Source organism: Ailuropoda melanoleuca, chromosome 4 (genome assembly GCF_002007445.2).
Source record: "Ailuropoda melanoleuca isolate Jingjing chromosome 4, ASM200744v2, whole genome shotgun sequence".
NCBI lineage: Eukaryota > Metazoa > Chordata > Mammalia > Carnivora > Ursidae > Ailuropoda > Ailuropoda melanoleuca.
The window spans coordinates 93,678,970-93,698,125 of record NC_048221.1 but is presented as its reverse complement, the minus strand read 5'-3'; the positions used below and the strand labels follow the sequence as shown (position 1 = coordinate 93,698,125).

Below are 19,156 nucleotides of genomic sequence, written 5' to 3'. Positions count from 1 at the left end.
CTTAAAATTAGAAGACTGGATAAACCAATTTCCTGCCTTTCATGTTTACTTAAAGTCAGAACTCTGTGAGAGACTTAGTTCTCACAGAACTCACGTTCCAAATGACGGCCCTGGGGTTTGCTCAGGTTTTGGACGTTCACAAGAGGGTAGATAACCAAAGAGAATACAGAGAGGTGGAAAATAAAGGGATTGTGGTCACCAAACTGCTTTGGTGAAATACTCGAATTTTCATCGAGTTAAGGTACTCAGTGAATTGAAAAATTATTTTTGGAGTCAAACTTGCAAGCCTGTAATGAAAGCATCACAAAGAGAACAGGAGTCTAAAGCAGAAAGGAGAAAATGAGGTTGGTCAAGGCTTAGTACGTCAGGAGCCATTGAGGGCAGCCTGGCAATAGCAGCGTGAGCTTTTTTCTCTCTTGGAGGCTGAGAGGAAGGTATTGGTAATAATGGAAGCAGGGAGAAAATAACTTTTGAAAGTGGGATTTATTATCTCTTGGTTCTTATTTCAGAGCAAAAGTAATCTGAACCCGGATGCCAAGGAATTTATTCCAGGAGTGAAGTACTGAGCTGACAGAAAGCTTTGAGGAGAACTTGTATGTCCCCGCACCTGGGGACAGTGCTGCACAAAGAGGTGGAGCTGAAGAAGGGGGTGGGGCGGGCAAGGGGTGCACAGTGGGGAAGGGGGATAGTGGTTTAACTTGACACTGTGACTGGAGTAACTAATGTGCTCAGTCTTACTCTACAAGCCTCTGAGTCTCTGAGTATTTCTCTTTTGTTCTACTGACTTTGGTTTGGAGCAGTTTCCTATTATTATTGTTGTTATTATTATTATTAGCTTTTTGAGTTAAGGAAATTACAGTCTTTTTCCCCTTCATCAGGAATGTTCTGCTGTGTGTGCTTAAACAAAATAAGCTGACCAAGAAAATCTGGGTGTTTAAGAATGCCCTTCTCACCCTACTGTACACTTACCAAGGGCAATGAACACTTGGAGAACTACTTACTGAGTCTGTTAAGCTGGATGAGAAGAGGGACAAGTGGAAGAAGGAGGTGTTGCAAATCAGGGTTCGCAGCCCCGCTCCCCTGACCCCCAGGGCTTTCCTGTGATGAAGCAGATTACCATGGCCTGCCAAGCCCACATCTCCTTGCCTGGAACCCCATTCAAGAAAACACAGACTTAAGTACTGGTTTATGGTAACTCTTCTGATGGTTAATGAAGGTTGTAAACCGGCAGGGGTGGGTTGTGGCAGTGATTGTCATTTGGGTCACTCAGTCACTGCTGGCCTGTTCTTAAGCCTCTGCTTATAGCCACCATCAAACTCATTATTCATTATTTATGAGGTAAAAGAGCTCTAGGGTGGGTTTGTCACTTTGTCCCTCATGGCATCTAGTCCCCTATCTCCCTTCCACCCTTACCCTCCTCTGTTTTTAAGAAAAGATATTGTGGGGCGCCTGGGTGGCACAGCGGTTAAGCGTCTGCCTTCGGCTCAGGGCGTGATCCCGGCGTTCTGGGATTGAGCCCCACATCAGGCTCCTCTGCTGGAAGCCTGCTTCCTCTCCCACTCCCCCTGCTTGTGTTCCCTCTCTCGCTGGCTGTCTCTATCTCTGTCAAATAAATAAATAAAATCTTTAAAAAAAATAATAAAAGATATTGTTACCAAAGGGGAAGGCGAGGCATGCTGTGCTGGGCATCAGCTCCAGTCTGGACTAGTCCAGCTTGAATCCTGTTGATTGTATCTTAAGAGTATTTTGACAACTTTTTGCCAGCCCCATGAAGACTTGATCTTCCTGGTATCTTCCCTTAGTAAATTATTCCCAATAATTTTCCCCACGTAAATGTATTTTTCAGGACACCAGCAAGAAGCTCAGTTCACAATTTGGATGCTTCTCCCCACCTTACAGAATTATGCAGAAGAACTCAAAAAAAGCCTGGGAGAGTGAGTCCTGCTTAACCCATGTGACCATGTGACCCACTGGGACAGTTTCAGCAATTATAAAATTTTGTTGTTCCCACATACCCAGCTTTACAGGTCTTCTAGGTTGGGGTCTTTGGGTATATTCCTTTTGTTTTTCCTGACTATAAATCACAGAGTTTTTTTTTGTTGATACTCATAAGGGATTAAACCGGGCACCAGAAGCTGCCTTTGTGTGATAAAGATGTAGGTGGCAGAATCGGGTCTAAAGGAGAACGTGTGTAGTCTTGGCCGTTCACCTAGGATGAGGACTTGCAGAGGCCTGGGGGAGGGGACAGCGGCTTCTGTATGACTGCTGCTGTGTTGTGTGACAGGCCTATCAGGAAAAGGCCATGTAATGAAATAAAGTCTGTGTAAATTCAGCATGTGGATATGGGACAGAGGTTGGAAGGAAAGGACCAGTGTCTAGAAAGCTTCGGAATTTCTCCCTTTTCTTAGGTGCTCCCTTGTTGACTTTTTGAACAGCCACAGGCTAGTGTCAGATTTAAAATACGAACCCACATCTTTTCCTCATTTGAGTCTACAGAATGGCATCATTTGAAGAATGGCCTTCCCTGTTAGGCCACATGTCAAAGGAGAGTAGCTTAAGGAGCTTCTATCGCCAGGTGCGCACATTAACTCCCAAAGCCTCTACCTCAAGAGAATGGAACATTTAACTCATATCCAGGGACGGCTATGGATAAAGAAACTTCTTTATTGCAGCTTCAGCTTTCAGCTGGAGTCGTTGCCTCTAATAGGGAGAGGGCCTTGGAAGAGCAGGAATAGAGAGGTCTGTCCCAGGGCTCCGTTTCCTCCTTCAGTCTCCATTAGCTTGTCCAAGCTCAGAGTCCTGAAGGCTGTGGGGAATATATTGAGATTGCAGAAAGAGCCATTTTCTAGAGCATGGGCGTCTCCGTCACAAAGATACAATGGATTCTAGTGTGGCTCCCAGTCCAGAAAGTCCTATAGGGATCCGGCTGGAGCTGTTTCTTCATCCTGAAGGTTGCTTTCCTGACCAGGATAGGCTGAGATGTTGGGTGCAGTGCAAGGCCTTGTCTGTCTGCTGTGGGGTTCCATTTTGGATGTCAGTCTTTAGCACGGTTTCACAAGGTAGATTTGGTCACAAATAAGAGAGCTTCCTGCCAGATGAGCAGTGGAACCTGAGGGCTGGACTTCCCAGTCCCATTCAGACACAAGAGTGAGCTGACTCCAGGAGCCAGAAGCAGCTAGCAGCATGACACTTCTTGTGCTGCAAAGTTTCTTTCCATAGCCCAGCTCTTTTCTCCATCAGTTGTGTCTTGTGAGGCGGGAGCACAATTGTCACCCAGATCATAGGCTCAGCTAGAGAGTTTGCCAGCTCCTTATTAGAAAATGCATGGGGGTCTTGTTGGACCTTCACTGGGGAAAGGCTGTGGGTCCCTGTCTCCGACCTTTCCTCGTAGGAACCAATCTGGGTGCATGACCCTTTAAGGGTGAGGCAGGTACTTTATAAGTGATTATTTTGACATTGAATTTAAACCACTACTGTGTTTAAACTTGTTCTGTTGGCAATTGGAAGTTTGAGAATTCGTATAGAGATAGAGTGTGCGTTTTCAATGAGTGCCAGTTCTGGCTGGTCCCAGTGTAAGTTTATTAGTGACTGATTTCTGAGTTTTGTGATTATTGGATTCTAAACTCCAAGATGAAAATTATTTTATCTCTAGCCCTTCAAGAGAAAAAAACAAGTCAAGAAAATGCCTTTTCAGTTTCTCCAGGCCTTTGAACTGAAGTGGGAAACTTGACAGCTATAGCGCAGGCCTGAGCACCTGCAGCTGTGTGTCTCTGGGCGTTTCTGACTGCAGCAGTTGACTTTTGGGGTCACATATGGTCAAGCCAAAACAGACTGTAAGGAAGAGGCTGGACTTTTGCAGCACCTTTAGTTTTCAAAATCAAAACAGCTGGAGTCTCTTCAAGGTTATAATGCTAACTATGGCTTAAAAAATGCTTTTAGTGAAATACGAAGCAGCATTTTTTAAAAATTTGTATTGTCCTAGTGTCAGTTTTGTCTTGATTTTGGAGAGGCTAGGGAGTAAGGAGGTCATTACAATACTCTAGCAATTATATATGTCAGAGAGGAAAGTTGTGTGAAGGAGCTACAAGAAACCACTTGACTGAATCCCCCGCAGACCCCATGTAGAAACCTCAGGTGCCCGGGAATCGACCCTGCTGTGATCGGAGAGGACTGGTGTTCTTTGATAAGGGTCCCAGCATCGTAGGTTAATGGTGGTTCTTGGTTTAGGTGACGTTTAGGTATGGGGATGAGCATACACCTCACAGATTTGACCAAGATTTGGGGATGGCCACCTACTGGGGAAGACTGTGTATCCCCAGCCACTCTCCCAGGGGATAATGCAATAGTTTGGGAAATGAGTGGAGAGAACAGGAGGATTGACCCAGTTCTGGTGTGCATCGGGAAACTCTAAGCTATTTACTAGAAAATAGTACAGTGTTTTCACTGGTAACGAGACACTAAGTGATAATCCTGCCCCAGTGATTGAGCCTTCAGAAATGTTTAATGCTTGTTATGTGGTTTGGGAAGCAGGGATGATTATTTTTCTAACAACTTTATTGAGGCATATTTTACATACAAAATTCACCCATTCAAGTATACATTTTGGTTATTTTAGTACATGTCCTGAGTGGTGAGACTGCAACATACTCAGTTTTAGACATTTTCCATCCCACCCCATGAGATCCTTTGTGTCCATTTACATGATAGTCCCTGTTCCCAGCCCTGGGCAACCACTTATCTTTCTGTCTCTACAAATTTGCCTTTTCCGGGCATCATATCAATGGAACCCTGCAACTGGCTTTTTCCCTGAGCATATTTTTGAGTTTGATCCATGAGGTATAACTTGTGTCGGTAGTTTGTTCTTCCAGACTGCTCAGTGGTATTCCATGGATGGATATGCCACGTTTTGTCAGCAGGGAGTCTTGTAACCTTGGATTTCAGCCTCCTGGGGGCTAAACAGAACCCACGGCGCGCAGGACCGTAGGCAGGCTGCTGCGCCTAGCTCATGAACTGCTCATCCCGACCAGCGTCGTCATCAGGAGCTCCACACGACGAGCCTACACTGCTGCAGAAATTTTTATAGTTTTGCAACTTCTTTTTTATAAGGAACTTTTGTGCTGTCTACACATCAGGACCTTTGAAGCATCTGATCATTGAACGAGTATGTTTTGAGTGGACACAAAAGTGAGACCATCTGTGCTTTGTTGGATATTTTATCCTCCCGAACTGGATGGAGGGGAATCTCTGAACTTTCCCAATACAGTATTGTCTCCATTACAAAGTTGAACACGTATTCAAGACTGTGCTGCCTTCGTTGGATGGGTTTGGAGAGCAGGACGCCAGCAGAGCGGGAGGGGAGGAGAGAGGGAGCGGAGCGTGGAGCGAGAAGCCTGCGAGGGTCTGCGCGTGGCTTCCCTGTCATGGTGTGGATGGCAGAGTGCTGATGTGCCCGGGGCAGCTTAGCACCTCCAGCGGGCCTCCGTCTTGACTTTCGGCTTTGAGCCCTGTTTCACAAGTGTTTAAAAGCTGTTTCCGTTCCTTTTTTCTCCTCTAAACACACATTATGTGGTAATTATTAATATGTCTTTGGGGGAGGGGCAGGGCTTTAAAATCGAAGAAAATGATTTTCATAAAAATATCAAAAATGGGGGGAAAGTTACTTTTTAAAAATTTTGCTATACAAACCAAATGGCAGCTGTGGAAAAATCTCAATAAAATGAGAATAAAATGCATTTACTTGCCGGCAGTGGGATCCGTTGTTCCTGAGGTTGGGTGATTATATGTCATCATACAGGGAATGTATGTGTGGTGTGTGTTTCTGAGAGATTTTTTTTAAAAAACTTATTCATTTGGTGGAGGGAGGGGGCGGGCAGAGGGAGAGAGAGAGAGAATCTCAAGCTGACTCCCTGCTGAGCGCAGAGCCTGACTAGGGGCTTGATCTCACAACCCGGAGATCATGACATGAGCAGAAACCAAGAGACACTTAACTGACCAGCCACGCAGATACCCCTTGTGAGATTTCTGTCTCAAGACGGATCATGGTTTTAGTTGCATCATTTTCCATTCTAAATAGTGTTACAAAGTAGTAAACGCATTGGTTTGGAAGTGCTAGACCTGAGTGAATCCCACCCCCAGCACCTTCTTAGTGCCTTCAGCCTGCACCTCAGTTTATCTATAAAGACGCAACACCTCCCTCCTAGGACTGCTGTGAAAATCAGACCGAATTTCAAAATACTGCCTGGCACGGGGAAGGGGCTTAATACATAGTGGCAGTAATGCGCACAGTAATGTGCACAGCTCTGAACAAAGGCGGTAAACAGGAAATCCTTGGACCCGAAAGGAAATTGGATAACTGTTATCTTCCTACCAGGGGAAATCTGACTCCTATCTAGAAAACAAGCAAAGGTTTTGAATCTGCCTTTCAACTCCTGCACAAGTTTGAGAGCCTGCTAGGGACCAAGCACTGTCCTCGGTACCAGGCCTACGGGGTTAACAAGCAGACATCGTCCATTCTGTTGTGGGGATGTTTGGTATCTGTATTTATTCAGTGTACACCTAGCTCCAACTTCCCAGTGATTCTCTGACGAGGCTTTATCACGTGGCAAAAAGATCATGAGACCAGACCATGGCCCGTGGGTTTTGCTTTGAGTGCTGTTATTTCTTTGTTGCCTTCCTAAAACCAAGGGGAAAGATCTGAGCCTGTGTAGAGCTTTCTGAGATACTATCGTTATGTACACATAGGCCTGAACTATTCATACCCTTGAAGATGTGAATGTTGTATTCATTTACTTGAAACATTTCATTAAACATACTTGAATACCTTGCAGAAAAGCAGATATTGTAAACATGCAGTTCCATAAATTTTTGCCAGCTTCGCAGCTGGTATAAGGTGTAAGGGTATACTCATTTTTAATCCTCAGAGCACCCCTCACAGCCAGCAGACATTCAGTGTTTGCTGAATGAATGTGACAGATGAGGCTGTGCTGGTCATGAAATCACACAGGTAGATGAAAGCAGTGTGTGGGCTTCCCTTGAGGCCAGTTCCTGTTCTAAGCTCTTGCCTTGGCACAAGGCTGTTTCAGGCTCGTCTCCAGTGCCTTTATAGTATGGAATCCCAGTAACTGCTCCTGTTATTAGGGAAGGAGACTCCAAATTTAAATGAAAGGGGGAGAAACTCATTAAAAATGACAATGACTTTCTGCACTGCAAGCTCTGTTATTAACTGGAAAATAAGCCACCCATCATATCTCTGGCTAAAGGAACTAGAACACATCGAACCTTGTACATTTTAATACTTTTTTTTTAAAAGATTTATTTATTTATGAGAGAGCGAGCAAGCAAGCACACGTGCACAAGATGGGGGAGGTGCAGAGGGAGAGAATCCCAAGCTGACTCCCAGCTGAGCGTGGAGACTGGATGTGGGGCTCAATCCCATAACCCTGAGACCATGACCTGAACCGAAATCACAAGTTGGACTCTTAACCAACTGGGCCACCCAGGCGCCCCATTGCCTTTATTTTTTTCAACTAACATTTATTCAGTACTTATGTACTAGGACTAAAAAAATCGATCAAGATGTGCTCCTTGCTCAGCTCTCCCAATGGAAATAGTAGAGCCTAGACAATGGTAAGGAAGAGAGATCGCCATATTCTTGAAGACTATAAGCTCTTATGTTTATGTTCTATTATACACTCTCCACCAATGAGATTTTAGATTCTAAATCCAAAATACTGCTTGTTCCTGGTCCCAAGATCACATAAAAAACTTCTCCAGGGGCGCCTGGGTGGCACAGTCAGTTAGGCGCCCAACTCTTGGTTTTGGCTCAGGTTGTGATCTCAGGGTCATGAGACCAAGCCCCACATCAGCTCTGCGCTCAGCTTGAAGTCTGCTTGAGAGTCTCTCTCTCCCTCTTCCTTTGCCCCTCTCGCTGTGTGCTAAAATAAATCTTAAAAAAACAAAACAAACAAACAAACAAAAAAAACCAAAAAACTTCTTCAAAGCTCCCTGACATTAAAAAGTGTTCTGAGGACTGTGAGATATAGCAAAGACATCTCCTCTATGTCCTTCTCTTTGCAAGCTTTTTACCAGGAGATGTATGGGACGTGCTGAGAGCTGGCCCCTAGTGATTTGGACCACAGGAGATGTGAAGGTGGCTGGCTGTCTCCACAGAAGCGACTTGGCTTGAGTTCTTACTGCTCAAAACGCTGGCTGCTTGTGTTGGGCTAGGGCTAATGGGAGGAGAGCCACTGCCACAGTTCTACACTGGGGAAGAAGTGTCATTTGACTTGAGAAACAAGTATCCAAGACCTCTTCAAGGGCTTAATCAGCACTCAAAAGCTATAGGGTAGGGCTCCCTCAAGTGCAGATCCTGGACCTCTGCAACACCGATCACCCGAGGTATTCGGTAGACATGAACATTTCCACCTCTTCCTTGACCTACTGAGTCAGTCACCTGATGCAGGAGGAAGACAAAAATCTTAGTTGAAAACAAGATCTAGAATAACCGATGCACATGTTCCATGCCTTCTAACAGCTTACACTCTGAACACCCGCAGAGGCAGCCACTGTGGACCAAGACTGTCTCGAGTTCACCAAGCACCATGCGCCGCACAACAGGAAGCTTTGGGCTTCTCTTTACCGATCAAACTAGAAGGGTCCAAAGGACAGAAATCATGTTTGCCCTTCACTGATGTTCATCATTCCGTGTCACACAACAAATGCAAAATGTCATATTATAAACAGAGCCAGGCTAGAAGTCACCAGGAATAAGTAGGCCATCTCGTTGCGTCTAGTTGGCCTTCTTAGATCTCAGCCATCTTCGTAACCTCTCAAGAACTCATTCATGGGGGCACCTGGGTGGCTCAGTCGGTTTAGCATCTGCCTTTGGTTCGGGTCATGATCCCAGGGTCCCGGGACCGAGCCCCGCCTCAGAGTCCTTGCTCAGCGGGGAGCCTGCTTCTCCCTCTGCCTGCAGCTCCCTCTGCTTGTGCTTTTCTCTCTCTAATAAATAAATAAAATCTTAAAAAAAAAAAAAAAGAACTTATTCATGGGGGAAGAACTGCAAAATATGCTGTTTACCTATAAGGACCAAATTCAGTGAGGTAATTCTCACCACCACAATGGTACCATCTCTTAAATCCTACTGGGACTATCAGGAGGAGAGGGTGTGAAGTGTCTAGGGTTACTTCCAGTGATGCTCTCCACAGAGAACACTTAGTTCCAGGGAAAATGGCTGGGTAGGAAACATTACTCACTTTGACCAGAGAAACTGAGGTCACAGTTACCTGGCAGCCGCACGGCATATAAGTACGCTAATGCTGGGGGGGCGGTGGGAAGGGATGACACACATGAATTATCTGCCCAACTGTACGGCGAGCAGATTACAAACCACAGGCCAAGCACCTGGGCACAGGGCTTTAAATTCTAGACTAAAACCATTCCTGAGCTCTCTGGGATAGCTGCCGACAGGTGCAATGAGGATGTACGCAGCAAGTGTGCTTGATAACACAACGCAATTGGGGAGTGGATAAAGTGCATTTATTTTCTATGTGTTTTTCTTTTTAAAAAAAAAAAAAAAAAAGCGGGGGGGGGGGAAGCCTCCTTTCCAGCACCCAATGTCCACTGGGCTTGGAGCGATGGAGCCAGAGCCAGCCCCTAGGAGAAGGTGTAGGAGTAGAAGGCAACGGCATTGGCAGTGTAGTCCATGGGCAGGAGGTGCCCGATGTGCCGGGCCCCGAGGCTGGCCCCGCCCAGGGCAGAGGAGTGTCGCAGCTTCATCAGGGTGAAGCTGGAGAAGGAGTTCTGGGCCTGGATCTCTCGGCCCTGGGTCAGTGCCAGAAGGAAACCTGAAGGGAAAGAGGGCAGAGGGCGGAGGTGACAGTAGACCAGCACCCTGTGGTCAAGACCAGGAGAAGGTGGAGGGAAAGGAGAGGCCCAGGCCCTGAGGCATTCCTGTGCAGGTCCTCGAGGGGCCCACGTACCAAATCCCTAACAGGCAGGGCACCAGGGTACATGAGCCCAGCAATGGCTGTGGGGTACTGGAGCCTGCAGCCACCAGGCACTCAATGCCAGGAACTCAAGGAAGCAATGGGGCCCTCCACCTACTTCAGAATGTCTAACGGAAACCACACAGCGACCTGAACCAACACTGCAAGGGTGAAGAAGGCAGCTTCTTTCCCTTCTGGCTGCAACTGTGTTGACTAGAGATGTCACCACATGCTGGTCAGAAGCTCTGATTTCAAGGGAGGTCTTTAATTTTTAAGAAGTGGTGCATGCTAATAAATCCTTTAAAAAGAACATCTTTGTCAATACAACCCACAGGTCCTTCTAGCTCCAAAGAAGCTGGGTGAGACACTGTAAAGAGCTCCCTGGCAGACTGAAGGTAGAGGGCTATGGCCCGTCCAGGGCTCAGGGCCCAGGCCCCCAAGTCTTCCCCGGGCTGGCAGCTTTCCTGGGTACCCACCCCTCCAATGCCCACCCCAGGCTCACCTTCCCTCAGCAGCTCCCAGCTCTTCCACACAGAGCCCACACACAGGATGGGGAGGCCCATCTCCCCCTGGAACAAGACCTGGCAGAGAGCAAAATGGACGTTGGGGGCAACCACACCTCTCCAGGGCTGAATCAGGTAGTTTAAGACCAGTCCACCCGATCCCTGTTACTCTCCCTCTAGCCAAGGTGGATTGAAGAAAAGGGAGATTCATAAAGCCAAGGGAGAGAACGGAAAGGAAAAAGAGTGAAGTAACAATACAGAGGAAGGAAAGAGAAGGGAGGGAAGTGGACGGAAACATGCACCATGTTAAAATAATTTACTATTTATAAATACAGGCTGCGGGCCAGCCAAAAAGGGGAGGCGCTGGCCCCAAGAACTTTTATGTCTTAAAGACTTTATACAGAGTTTTTCCTCACACCCTAAGTTCATTTAAAATCATGCCCCCTTTACAGTTTGATGGGACAGTCTCATCCCTGATAGGAAAGAGCCAAATCTGGCCCAGCAGCATCCAGGTTTCCTTTCCCACCTCGACTCACCGGGTCAATCTCAGGCAACACTGCCACCACGTGTCTGCCCAGCATCTCCCCAGCCTTCCTGAAGATAAACCTGGAGAGGGGATCTCCCTGCTGAGCACCTGGGGGGGAGGGGATGGGAGTGGTGAGTACCTAGGGAGCTGCCCGTCCTGTTATTCCCTCTGTTGCAGGGCAGAAACAGGAGGAACACCTATAGCTAGCAAAGGTCTACATTAGGAATGGACGCCCACCTCGTGGCACGTAGGTATGCAAGCCTCCAAAGCGGTCTCTCCATCCTTACTGCCCTGCCCCCACCAGGTACTTCTCCCCCAGGGAGGGAGGTCCTGTACCCAGGCGGCTCATTCCGCTCAAATGAGAAGGGCAGCCCCCACGAGAGGAGCACAGTGGCATCTGGTCTCTACTCCAGCTTACACAGAGTTACCACGTCTGTCCCTAAAGGTCTCTCACCTCTGGGGACCCTACCTGAGCAGCTGGCTGGTGCTCCTGCCTGACCCTCCCATCCAACAGTCTGCTGTTGGTCCGCCCTCCCTAGCTCTGCTCTGAGAGGGCCTCAGTCCAGCAAGATGTAATTGGGGGTCAACGCCATGAGGCTGTAGGAATCCAAATAAAGGGAGTATGAACCTTATAGTGGGGAAACAGCACTGTGCAGACAAGCAAGCCCTACGGTTTAGCTTCTCCTGACCCCCAACGCAGCATGCCGAACCTCTCTACGATCGCCTAGTTCTTTGGATATCGATAATTTTTTTTTTAAATTACAGATTTGCCCGAAGGGCAACCGCTTCAGAAATTTCTCAGAAACAGACATACAGCCTGCACAAGCCATGGCAGCCGTCAAGAAGAGAAACATAGATAATATAAAACAATTGTCGATAAAACCGTGTCCTGGCTCCACCCCCAGGCCCACCAGTACCAAGGAGCATGGTGGCAAAGAACTGAAGTCACTCGGTCAGAGGGAAATTAGCTTCCAGTTCCTATATGAACCCCATTCCATCCCCCAATAGGGAAGTCTTTGGGGAACAAAACCAAATAAAACCCTGCCCCACCTCCAGTACCTTCAGCAATTTTCTGGCAAAACCCAGCAAACCGGCATTTATCAAAGTCCCTATACAGGTGGGTGAGGATTCCTAGCCGATCTGGCACCTGAGAGAGAAAGGGCACAGAGAGTCATCAGAAGCAAAGGAAAATGCCCAGTCTGCCCACCCAAGTTGATCTTCCTGACGTCTGTTTGAAAAGCTGGAATAATGGTTGTTTTTCTAAGTTCTAGAGGATACAAGGATTTGAGATTTCTCATTTGAGGGAAGTTCTTTGTTTTCCCCACATGGATTCCATCGCTCCTTACAGATCAGCGTGGATACATACAGCACAGAGCACAGATCTGGGCGCACCGAAGTGTGCTCTGCAGTTCCTTGCGGTGCTCCTGAAGAGGTTTCTTTGGCGAAAGCAACCTAAGGACTACTGCACACTGCAACTCTCAGAGTCAGTGCACATTAGCAAATTAAAGGCCCTACGAAGTCCTGAACCAAGAAATCTATTCGTTTCTCCCAAACTCCTCTGATGACAGAAGGTCCTTCTCTCCTAACAAACGGCCTCTGCAGGTCCTGAGGGACTGACGCTTCCCCAGACTACACACTAAAATGGAAGAAGGGGGGCTCCAATGTGAGCACCTACAGCAACAGAGTAAGCATGTTCCACACACCAGCTCATTCAATCCTTGTGGTGAATTTGTGGGAATGACTGAAGGACAAAGGAGGGCGTGGCAGACCCACCAGCAGGGTTTAGACCCAATCTGTCGGGTCGGGGTGGCTTACCTGAACCTTCCACAGCAGCTACTATGGAAACTGATTTCTCTTCCTGGTCCCTCCCTATTCCTCACCTTGGCCCTGGTCAGAGTTTCTCTGTAATTAGTCAATCCCTGAACCTTGAAAATACAGGTCTACCTTCCGGCATCTCTCTCTCCTTCCTTGAGCCCGTCCCGAGCTCATGTAAGGGGCTCTCACGCAGAGAGATCTATCAAATAGACCTACCTTCCTTCTCCTCTCACCCTTTACCTCGGGTTCGGCTCAAAACAGCTGTTTCTTAATCCACTACAAATAAGCACGGCCCAGACAGAGGAAAGCCCTGGGAAAGAGGTTATGTCTCCCCAAGAACGCTCCCTGCCCACCTCTTTAACAGGCTCTCCTCCCTGACCCACAGGGGCCAGAAGCAGTTCACCAACACGCCTATCCGATCTCTACCTGCCGTCTGAGTGCACTGCCTCCTCATCTCACCCCGCACTTCTCACTCCAGCCTGCAGCGGAGCCTACCTTCATCTCCCAGCAGAGCCTAGCTGCCCAAGAACGAATTCCAGCTAACCACTTGTCCCCAGCCTGCCCATTCCTCACGCCTGATGTCCTCTTGGTAGGCACCACCCACATCATTACGAATCCTGTCCTCACCTGGAAACTCTCCATCCTCCAGCTCTGACCCAAATTCACCCCGACTTCCCTCAGGCTCACCCAGTTCTTCCCCTGCATTCACTCCTGCTCAGCACCCCACTGCCCCATCCCAGGTGCGCATGTTTACCAGAGGCAGGGGGCTGTACCTGGAAATAGCTGAACATCGCCTGTTTGATGTAGCCAATGTCATGAGGAGCCGCCTCTAGGTTGTCGATAGAGTCGAACACCGTTTTCACTGCTTGGTGTGCAATCCAGTAGGCTGCGAAGGGCAGAGAGGGCTAAGAAGATGGGGCGATCTCCCTGAGTTCACAGATGAAGAACTCAGACCTAGACAGGTTAGTGACCAGCCAGGGTATGACAGCAAATTAGGCACCCCGATTTCAGCTGTATCTGACCAATCCACAAAGGGAAAGCTAGGGGGAAGACAAGAGGTGAGGCTGGGTCACACCAGCTCCTGCCCAAAAATAAAGACAAGGTCAGTCAGCTGTCACAAAGACCACTGTGGTCACTGCCATGAGCTGGCCCCAAAGGCCCCCATGAGAAGGTATACCTGCTATCTATAAAGAGGTCATGCAAGAGGAGCTTCTAGACCCCTTTCCTAGTAGCAGACTGGTCCAGCGTGTCCTGGCATTGATGGCCTTAACCTTCATAGTGTCAATTTCTCCCTAAGGACTCCAAAGTCAACACAAGAAAGCAACAACTATTATGCCGAGGCATGAATCTGAACCTGGGTACAAATCATGGCTGCAGACCAAGGTCAGCTACTAGTCTACCATCTGCAACTCTATGTTCTCTCAGTCATTATCCTGGACTCAGAATACCTTTTTAGGAGCTGTCCCCAGACAGCCCCAAGCGGTTGGTGGCCAAGGGCAGGGGAGAGCAAGATGGGGAGCTGCAGGAAGGGAAGGGCCCAGGGCCCTGAGCCTCAGAGCCAGGCCCAGCCGGCATGAACTCACCTGAGCCCTCGTCCCCCATCATGTGGCCCCAGCCGCCACAGCCGCTCTCAGAGCCATCGGGGTTGATGAGCCTGCAGTTGGAACCTGTCCCAGAGATGAGCACGATCCCACCTAGGGAAAGGGCACGGGAGGCTCAGCGTGGCCAAGGCCCTGCACGGAGCACACAGCTTCTGACTGAGGAAAGAGGACAGACACCAGCCCCGGGCTCACCACCCGGTCTTACCACCCGGTCTTGCAGAGATAACGGAGCCCAGCTACTTCCCTGCCTGAAAGTGGAGGGCCTGGGTTTCAAAGAAGCTTCAATCTACACAGAGCCCTTCTCTGGAAGACGAAGAACAACGCGAGCCTGCCTCCTTGCCCAGCTAAGTGACAACCTGCCTCACCGTGTCCCTACTATGTGCCAAGGACTGTGCTGGACCCTGTTCACACAGTGATACGCATTCAACACCCTAAACCACCTTTGTGAATACAGCTGCCTCCATTGTATAGAGGACAGAATTGAAACTCAAGCGTTCCATTAACTTCTCCAAGATGGTACTGCTGGCAAATAGGAGCAAGTCCAATGCCGACCTCAGGACACAGAGGCCTTGTACGCTACCGCAGAGCTCCGGCCGATTTCCTCCTAGCTCTCCCGGCCAGACTCATCCCAGCCCGCGCAGGGGCTCGCTCTCAGGCGCGGAGTCTCAGGTTTGACTGAGACACTGTCCTGCCCTCCCACCTGCGGCCCGTCCTCGCTCTGGCAGGGGCTTCAGCCAGCAAAAAGAGCAAGGCGAAGGGGCGGGCCATGCGGGAGGCCGCCTTCCAGATACCGCAAGACAAGTTCGCCAGCTGCAACTGAGCGGCTTTCCCAAGAAAACCAGTTCTCGGCCTCACGCCGCCCTCCTCACCAGCCTGCGTGGCTGTGGCGATGGAGCCCGCGGCGTCCGTGGTGATGAAGTAGCTTTCACTCAGGTGGGGAAATCGCTCCCTCAGCTCCTCCGTCAGGGTCCTCAGTGCGTCCGCCTGCTCCCCACCACTCAGCGACAGGCCCTAGGCCGCGTGGGATGTGCATGAGCCGGCAGGGCCCCGGCCCCGGCTCCTGTCTCCACCCCTCCCTTCCCGGCGTCTACCCCGACTCTACGTCTGGGCATACCCTGCTTATCCAGCTCCAGTCCTCCTTCCGCCCCAACAACGACACATCAGGAGGCTGCTGGCTGCCGGGAGACCCTGGTCTGGGAATGAACCCAGAGAGGGGATTCGATAATGCCAGGTGTGGACGGTGGGAGGGTCAGCGGTGCCCTCAACGAAAAGTCAGCCAGAAGAGCAAGTGGAGGAGACGGGCTTGATGCGGAATACGTGGGGTTTAGCTGAGCCTGCAGAACGTCTTACTGAGGCTATGGCCAGGGGGTAGTCGGAGCTACAGCGACTTCAGAGAAACGTCTGAGCTGAGACTCACAGCCGACATTTAACAAGTGCTTATAGGTCAGGCTCTATGCTAAGCACTCTGGGATGTGTGACGTCATTATTCTTCCCAACAATTGAGGTAGCTACTGTTACCTGCATTTCCCCAAGTGAGACAGCTGCTTAGAGGAGCTAAGTAGCCTGCTAGGGGTCTTGTGGATGTTGAGTGAAAAAACTGGGATTCAAACCAGGGTCTCAGTGGCTCTCCAAAGCCCTGGGTTCTTCCCATCCTTATGGCTTGTAGGTGACAACTGAAGCCATAAGAATGGGTGAGAATATGTTTTTAGACCAGAGACTAAGCCCTCAAGGCCCTTCACTCTGCAGTCATCAGACTCATCTAGCCAAAACCACTGTCTGTGTTTCTGCGCCTTAATTCCCAGGCACGACCCCAGACTCACCAAGCTTCGTAGAGGGACCAGAGGATCCACCCCTGCTTCCAGTTTGGCCCTGTTCACCATCTCGTTGATCCTCTCCACACACTTGTCTGTCCCGATGAGCTGGCCCCAATCAAGGGAAGGAGGAGTTACAAAGGCTTGTGTGACCCGTGTTGCCCCTACAGGCTGCTATACTTGGCCCCAGCCACCATCTTCATGGGAGTTACAGAGAATAAAACCACATCCAAACCCACTGGTCCCTCAGTGCGGTCTTTACCCAGTGGTTTGTGCTGAGTCCATCTGCTTCTGCCAGGATCTGCCCATCCTCTGAGAGTAAAAGGACCTTGGACCGTGAGCCTCCCCTACAGAACACAAGGGGGCACTCAGTCTTGCTCAAACAAACCTGCGGGGACAGCTCAGCGTATACAGTCCTTGTCATAGGCAGAGCCCAGGGCGATGGTGACAGCTTTGGCAAACCCAATTCCCGTTCCCAAGCCCACTTCTGTGGTTTGGTTTGATGTGCTACCAGACTGAAATGTTGCTCCCGCTTGGCTTCCCTCGGGGATGTCCTACTTATCCTGCAAGACCCTTTTTCTATCACCTAGTCCTTGAAATCTCTTGACGCATGGCCTACCGCCACAGCTCCATTCGTTAAACCACATCAGTGCCTCCATAACTTGTAAAGATTCTGGTAAGAGTGTTTAGTTGCTTTTCTGTCTGCCTCTCACTAGACTACAAACTCCACAGGGCCAAGCTCCAGACCCTTCATCCATTCTCATGCCTGGCACAGGCCAACACTCAGTAAATGTGACTAAAGGGTCTGGCACATATCTCTGCTTCTTTCAAGATCCAGCTTCAGCTGCCAAGTTCTTCAAGACACCCTTCGGAGAAACACTGACCAGAGGGCAGGGAGAGTCTGTACCTACTTACGCAACCAAACGGTGAAATGCTATTACTGGGGGAAATGGTAGTTTGGAGGGACGTCTGGTGGTGTGATGTATGTTTCTTTATTGATCAGTACTCTCGGGAATATCAAAACAGAACACTAAAGACCTGCTGATCAAACTCAAAGATGACAAGAAGTTTCAAGGGGTAGTTAATGAAGGAGACAGCAAATTCAATGTCCAAAAGAATCTCTTGACAAACTAGAAAAATAGGTCATGTCTTACACATGAATATAACAGGGATGAGTGAAAGCTCCTGTACTGATTTTTAAAAAGTGCAACAGATACAGGATGGGGGAGGTCAACCTTACCAATTCACGTTGACAAAAAAAAAAAAAAAAAAAAACACGTGGGTCTGTGAGTCAGCAGTGAGATGTCCCCGCCACACAAGTAATCCCAATCTCAGATTCAAAAGTAAGCGCCCAGGCTGTGACAAGAGCCACCCTCTATTATGCCCAGACACACCCAGATTTCACAGAATGCTCCCACTGGCAGGGGACTTGGCAATCATCTCATTCATCCCTCTTCTCACTATACACATGTGGTAAATGTAGCCCAGACGGGGCAAAAGTCTTGCCTGTAGTCCTACGGGGAAGCGGTATTACAGTAAGTCCAGTAAATAAGTCTCTAAGCAGGAAAAACGCAAGAATGACAGAGGGTTCGATCTGGAATGCTGACAAGAACGGAGGTGTTCAGGTATCCGCTGGCAGCTGTTCTAGCTACCAGATCCCCTCCGGCAAGGTTCTTCATCCTCGGCTTCCATCACACTCCTACTCCCCACCCCCCAGTGTAGCAACTTCACACCTGACACCTGTTCAGCAAAACTCTCTCCGGGGTCCGGAATAAGGAAGAGGAGCTTCTGGATATAGCGCGGGATCTAGTGGGTCGTTCGTGGGAGAGAGGAGGGGTGTGGTTCCGCCGTGAAACATAAAAGACCCCGCCGCCCCGGGTGTGGCCGTGCACACGCAAGGTCCCCGCGCGCGCACACACCCCTCCTCCGCAAGGCCCCGCAGCTCAAAAGCCCACAGTGGCCGGACCCTAAGGTGCGAGGGCACCAGCCTGCCAGCCCGGCTACGGGCTTCCTTCCTTCTGCCCTCCAGCCGCTTCCAAGCCGCCCCTCCCGGGTTCCCTCCGCTGAGCCGCACTCACCCCTCCACACCCCCGTAGAGCGCGGCCATGCCCGTGCTAACGCCGCCCGAGGTCCCTCGGCTTGCTTCTCGCCCACCAGCCCGCTGGCTCGCTGGGCGCCGCCCCCCGTCACGTGAACACCCGCGCCGTCCAGCTGACTTGCGACAGCGTGTGCGCGGGGCGGGGCGCCGCCTAGCCTGCCGGGCTGGTCGAGCGCGGTCCTCCGCGGCTGCTCCGGACCCCGGCCGGACGCCTCCCCTCTTCGTGGACCCTGCCTCCGGAGATGGATGCCGGATCCCAAGCTGAGGAGCCAGAAAGGGGTGTTGGGCTCCCACCCACTGGACAAGTCCCTGCCCCGCCCGCACACAACCCCAGCATCCGGAAGTTGCTGACGGCTCCGCCTCCTGCGTGCGCACTGTTTATTAGCCACGTAGGCTGTGGGTGTTCCGCGCCGAGTCGTGCCCGCGGGCAGTCCAGGGGGAGGGTATGGGCTGGGGGCCACCTTAAAAATGAGGCTGTGCGGTGGTGGCTCTGTTGGTTAAGCGTGTGCCTTCGGCTGGGGTCGTCATCCCAGGGTCCTGGGTTAGCCCCACCCAGGGCTCCTTGCTTGGTGGGGAGCCTGCTTCTCCCTCTGCCTCCTGCTCGTCCTGCTTCTCCTGCTTGTGCGCTCTCTCTCGGTCTCTCTCTTTCTCTGTCAAAATCTTCAAAAAAATTAGGCTGTCCAACCCAGCACCTGCCTGGCGATAGCAAAAGGCACACTTGCACACAGAAACACCACGCAGACTTCGTGCTGTGCTTGTGCCGAATATGCCTAATCAGGAGTAACTAGAATTGGGCTGGGAAAGGAGAAAAGCCCT

At 50.0% G+C, this 19,156-nt stretch overlaps 2 protein-coding genes across 6 annotated transcripts in view; one reads left to right on the top strand and one right to left on the bottom strand.

The window, feature by feature from the left end:
- PAIP2B (poly(A) binding protein interacting protein 2B) overlaps positions 1–5,732 on the top strand; it is a 32,659-nt gene extending 26,927 nt beyond the window's left edge. For both annotated transcript variants that reach the window (XM_011219296.3, XM_019794838.2), the window contains exon 4: positions 510–5,732. In XM_011219296.3, the coding sequence (XP_011217598.1) occupies positions 510–566 (57 nt within the window). In that variant the 3' untranslated portion in view covers positions 567–5,732. The remainder of the gene's footprint in view (positions 1–509) is intronic.
- Positions 5,733–7,880: 2,148 nt separating this feature from the next.
- Positions 7,881–18,655, bottom strand: NAGK (N-acetylglucosamine kinase). 4 transcript variants are annotated; one of them, XM_034659344.1, is made up of 10 exons: positions 18,321–18,654; positions 16,505–16,589; positions 16,252–16,350; positions 15,301–15,442; positions 14,414–14,524; positions 13,604–13,716; positions 12,075–12,162; positions 11,026–11,123; positions 10,489–10,567; positions 7,881–8,452 (listed from the first exon to the last, which is right to left on the bottom strand). In XM_034659344.1, exons 1-10 carry the CDS (start codon positions 18,347–18,349, stop codon positions 8,445–8,447), a joined length of 852 nt encoding a protein of 283 aa, XP_034515235.1. In that variant the 5' UTR covers positions 18,350–18,654; the 3' UTR covers positions 7,881–8,444. The 4 variants fall into 4 exon arrangements, with proteins under 4 accessions (XP_034515235.1, XP_011217601.1, XP_034515233.1 ...); XM_011219299.3 differs by lacking the exon at positions 7,881–8,452 and adding an exon at positions 9,521–9,845 and having other exon boundaries at positions 18,321–18,652; XM_034659342.1 differs by lacking the exons at positions 7,881–8,452; positions 14,414–14,524 and adding an exon at positions 9,521–9,845 and having other exon boundaries at positions 18,321–18,655.
- Between the last annotated feature and the right edge of the window lie 501 nt (positions 18,656–19,156).

What these genes read in the sequence shown, in the direction of transcription:
- NAGK (XM_011219299.3), bottom strand. Translation starts at nt 18,349, where the DNA reads ATGGCCGCGCTCTACGGGGGTGTGGAGGG. An exon ending in CGATGTTCAGCTATTTCCAG is followed by an intron (nt 12,163 to 13,603) that starts GTACAGCCCCCT and finishes TTTCTCTCTCAG; the next exon opens with GTGCCAGATCGGCTAGGAAT. An exon ending in TGTTGCCTGAGATTGACCCG is followed by an intron (nt 10,568 to 11,025) that starts GTGAGTCGAGGT and finishes GCTCTCTGCCAG; the next exon opens with GTCTTGTTCCAGGGGGAGAT.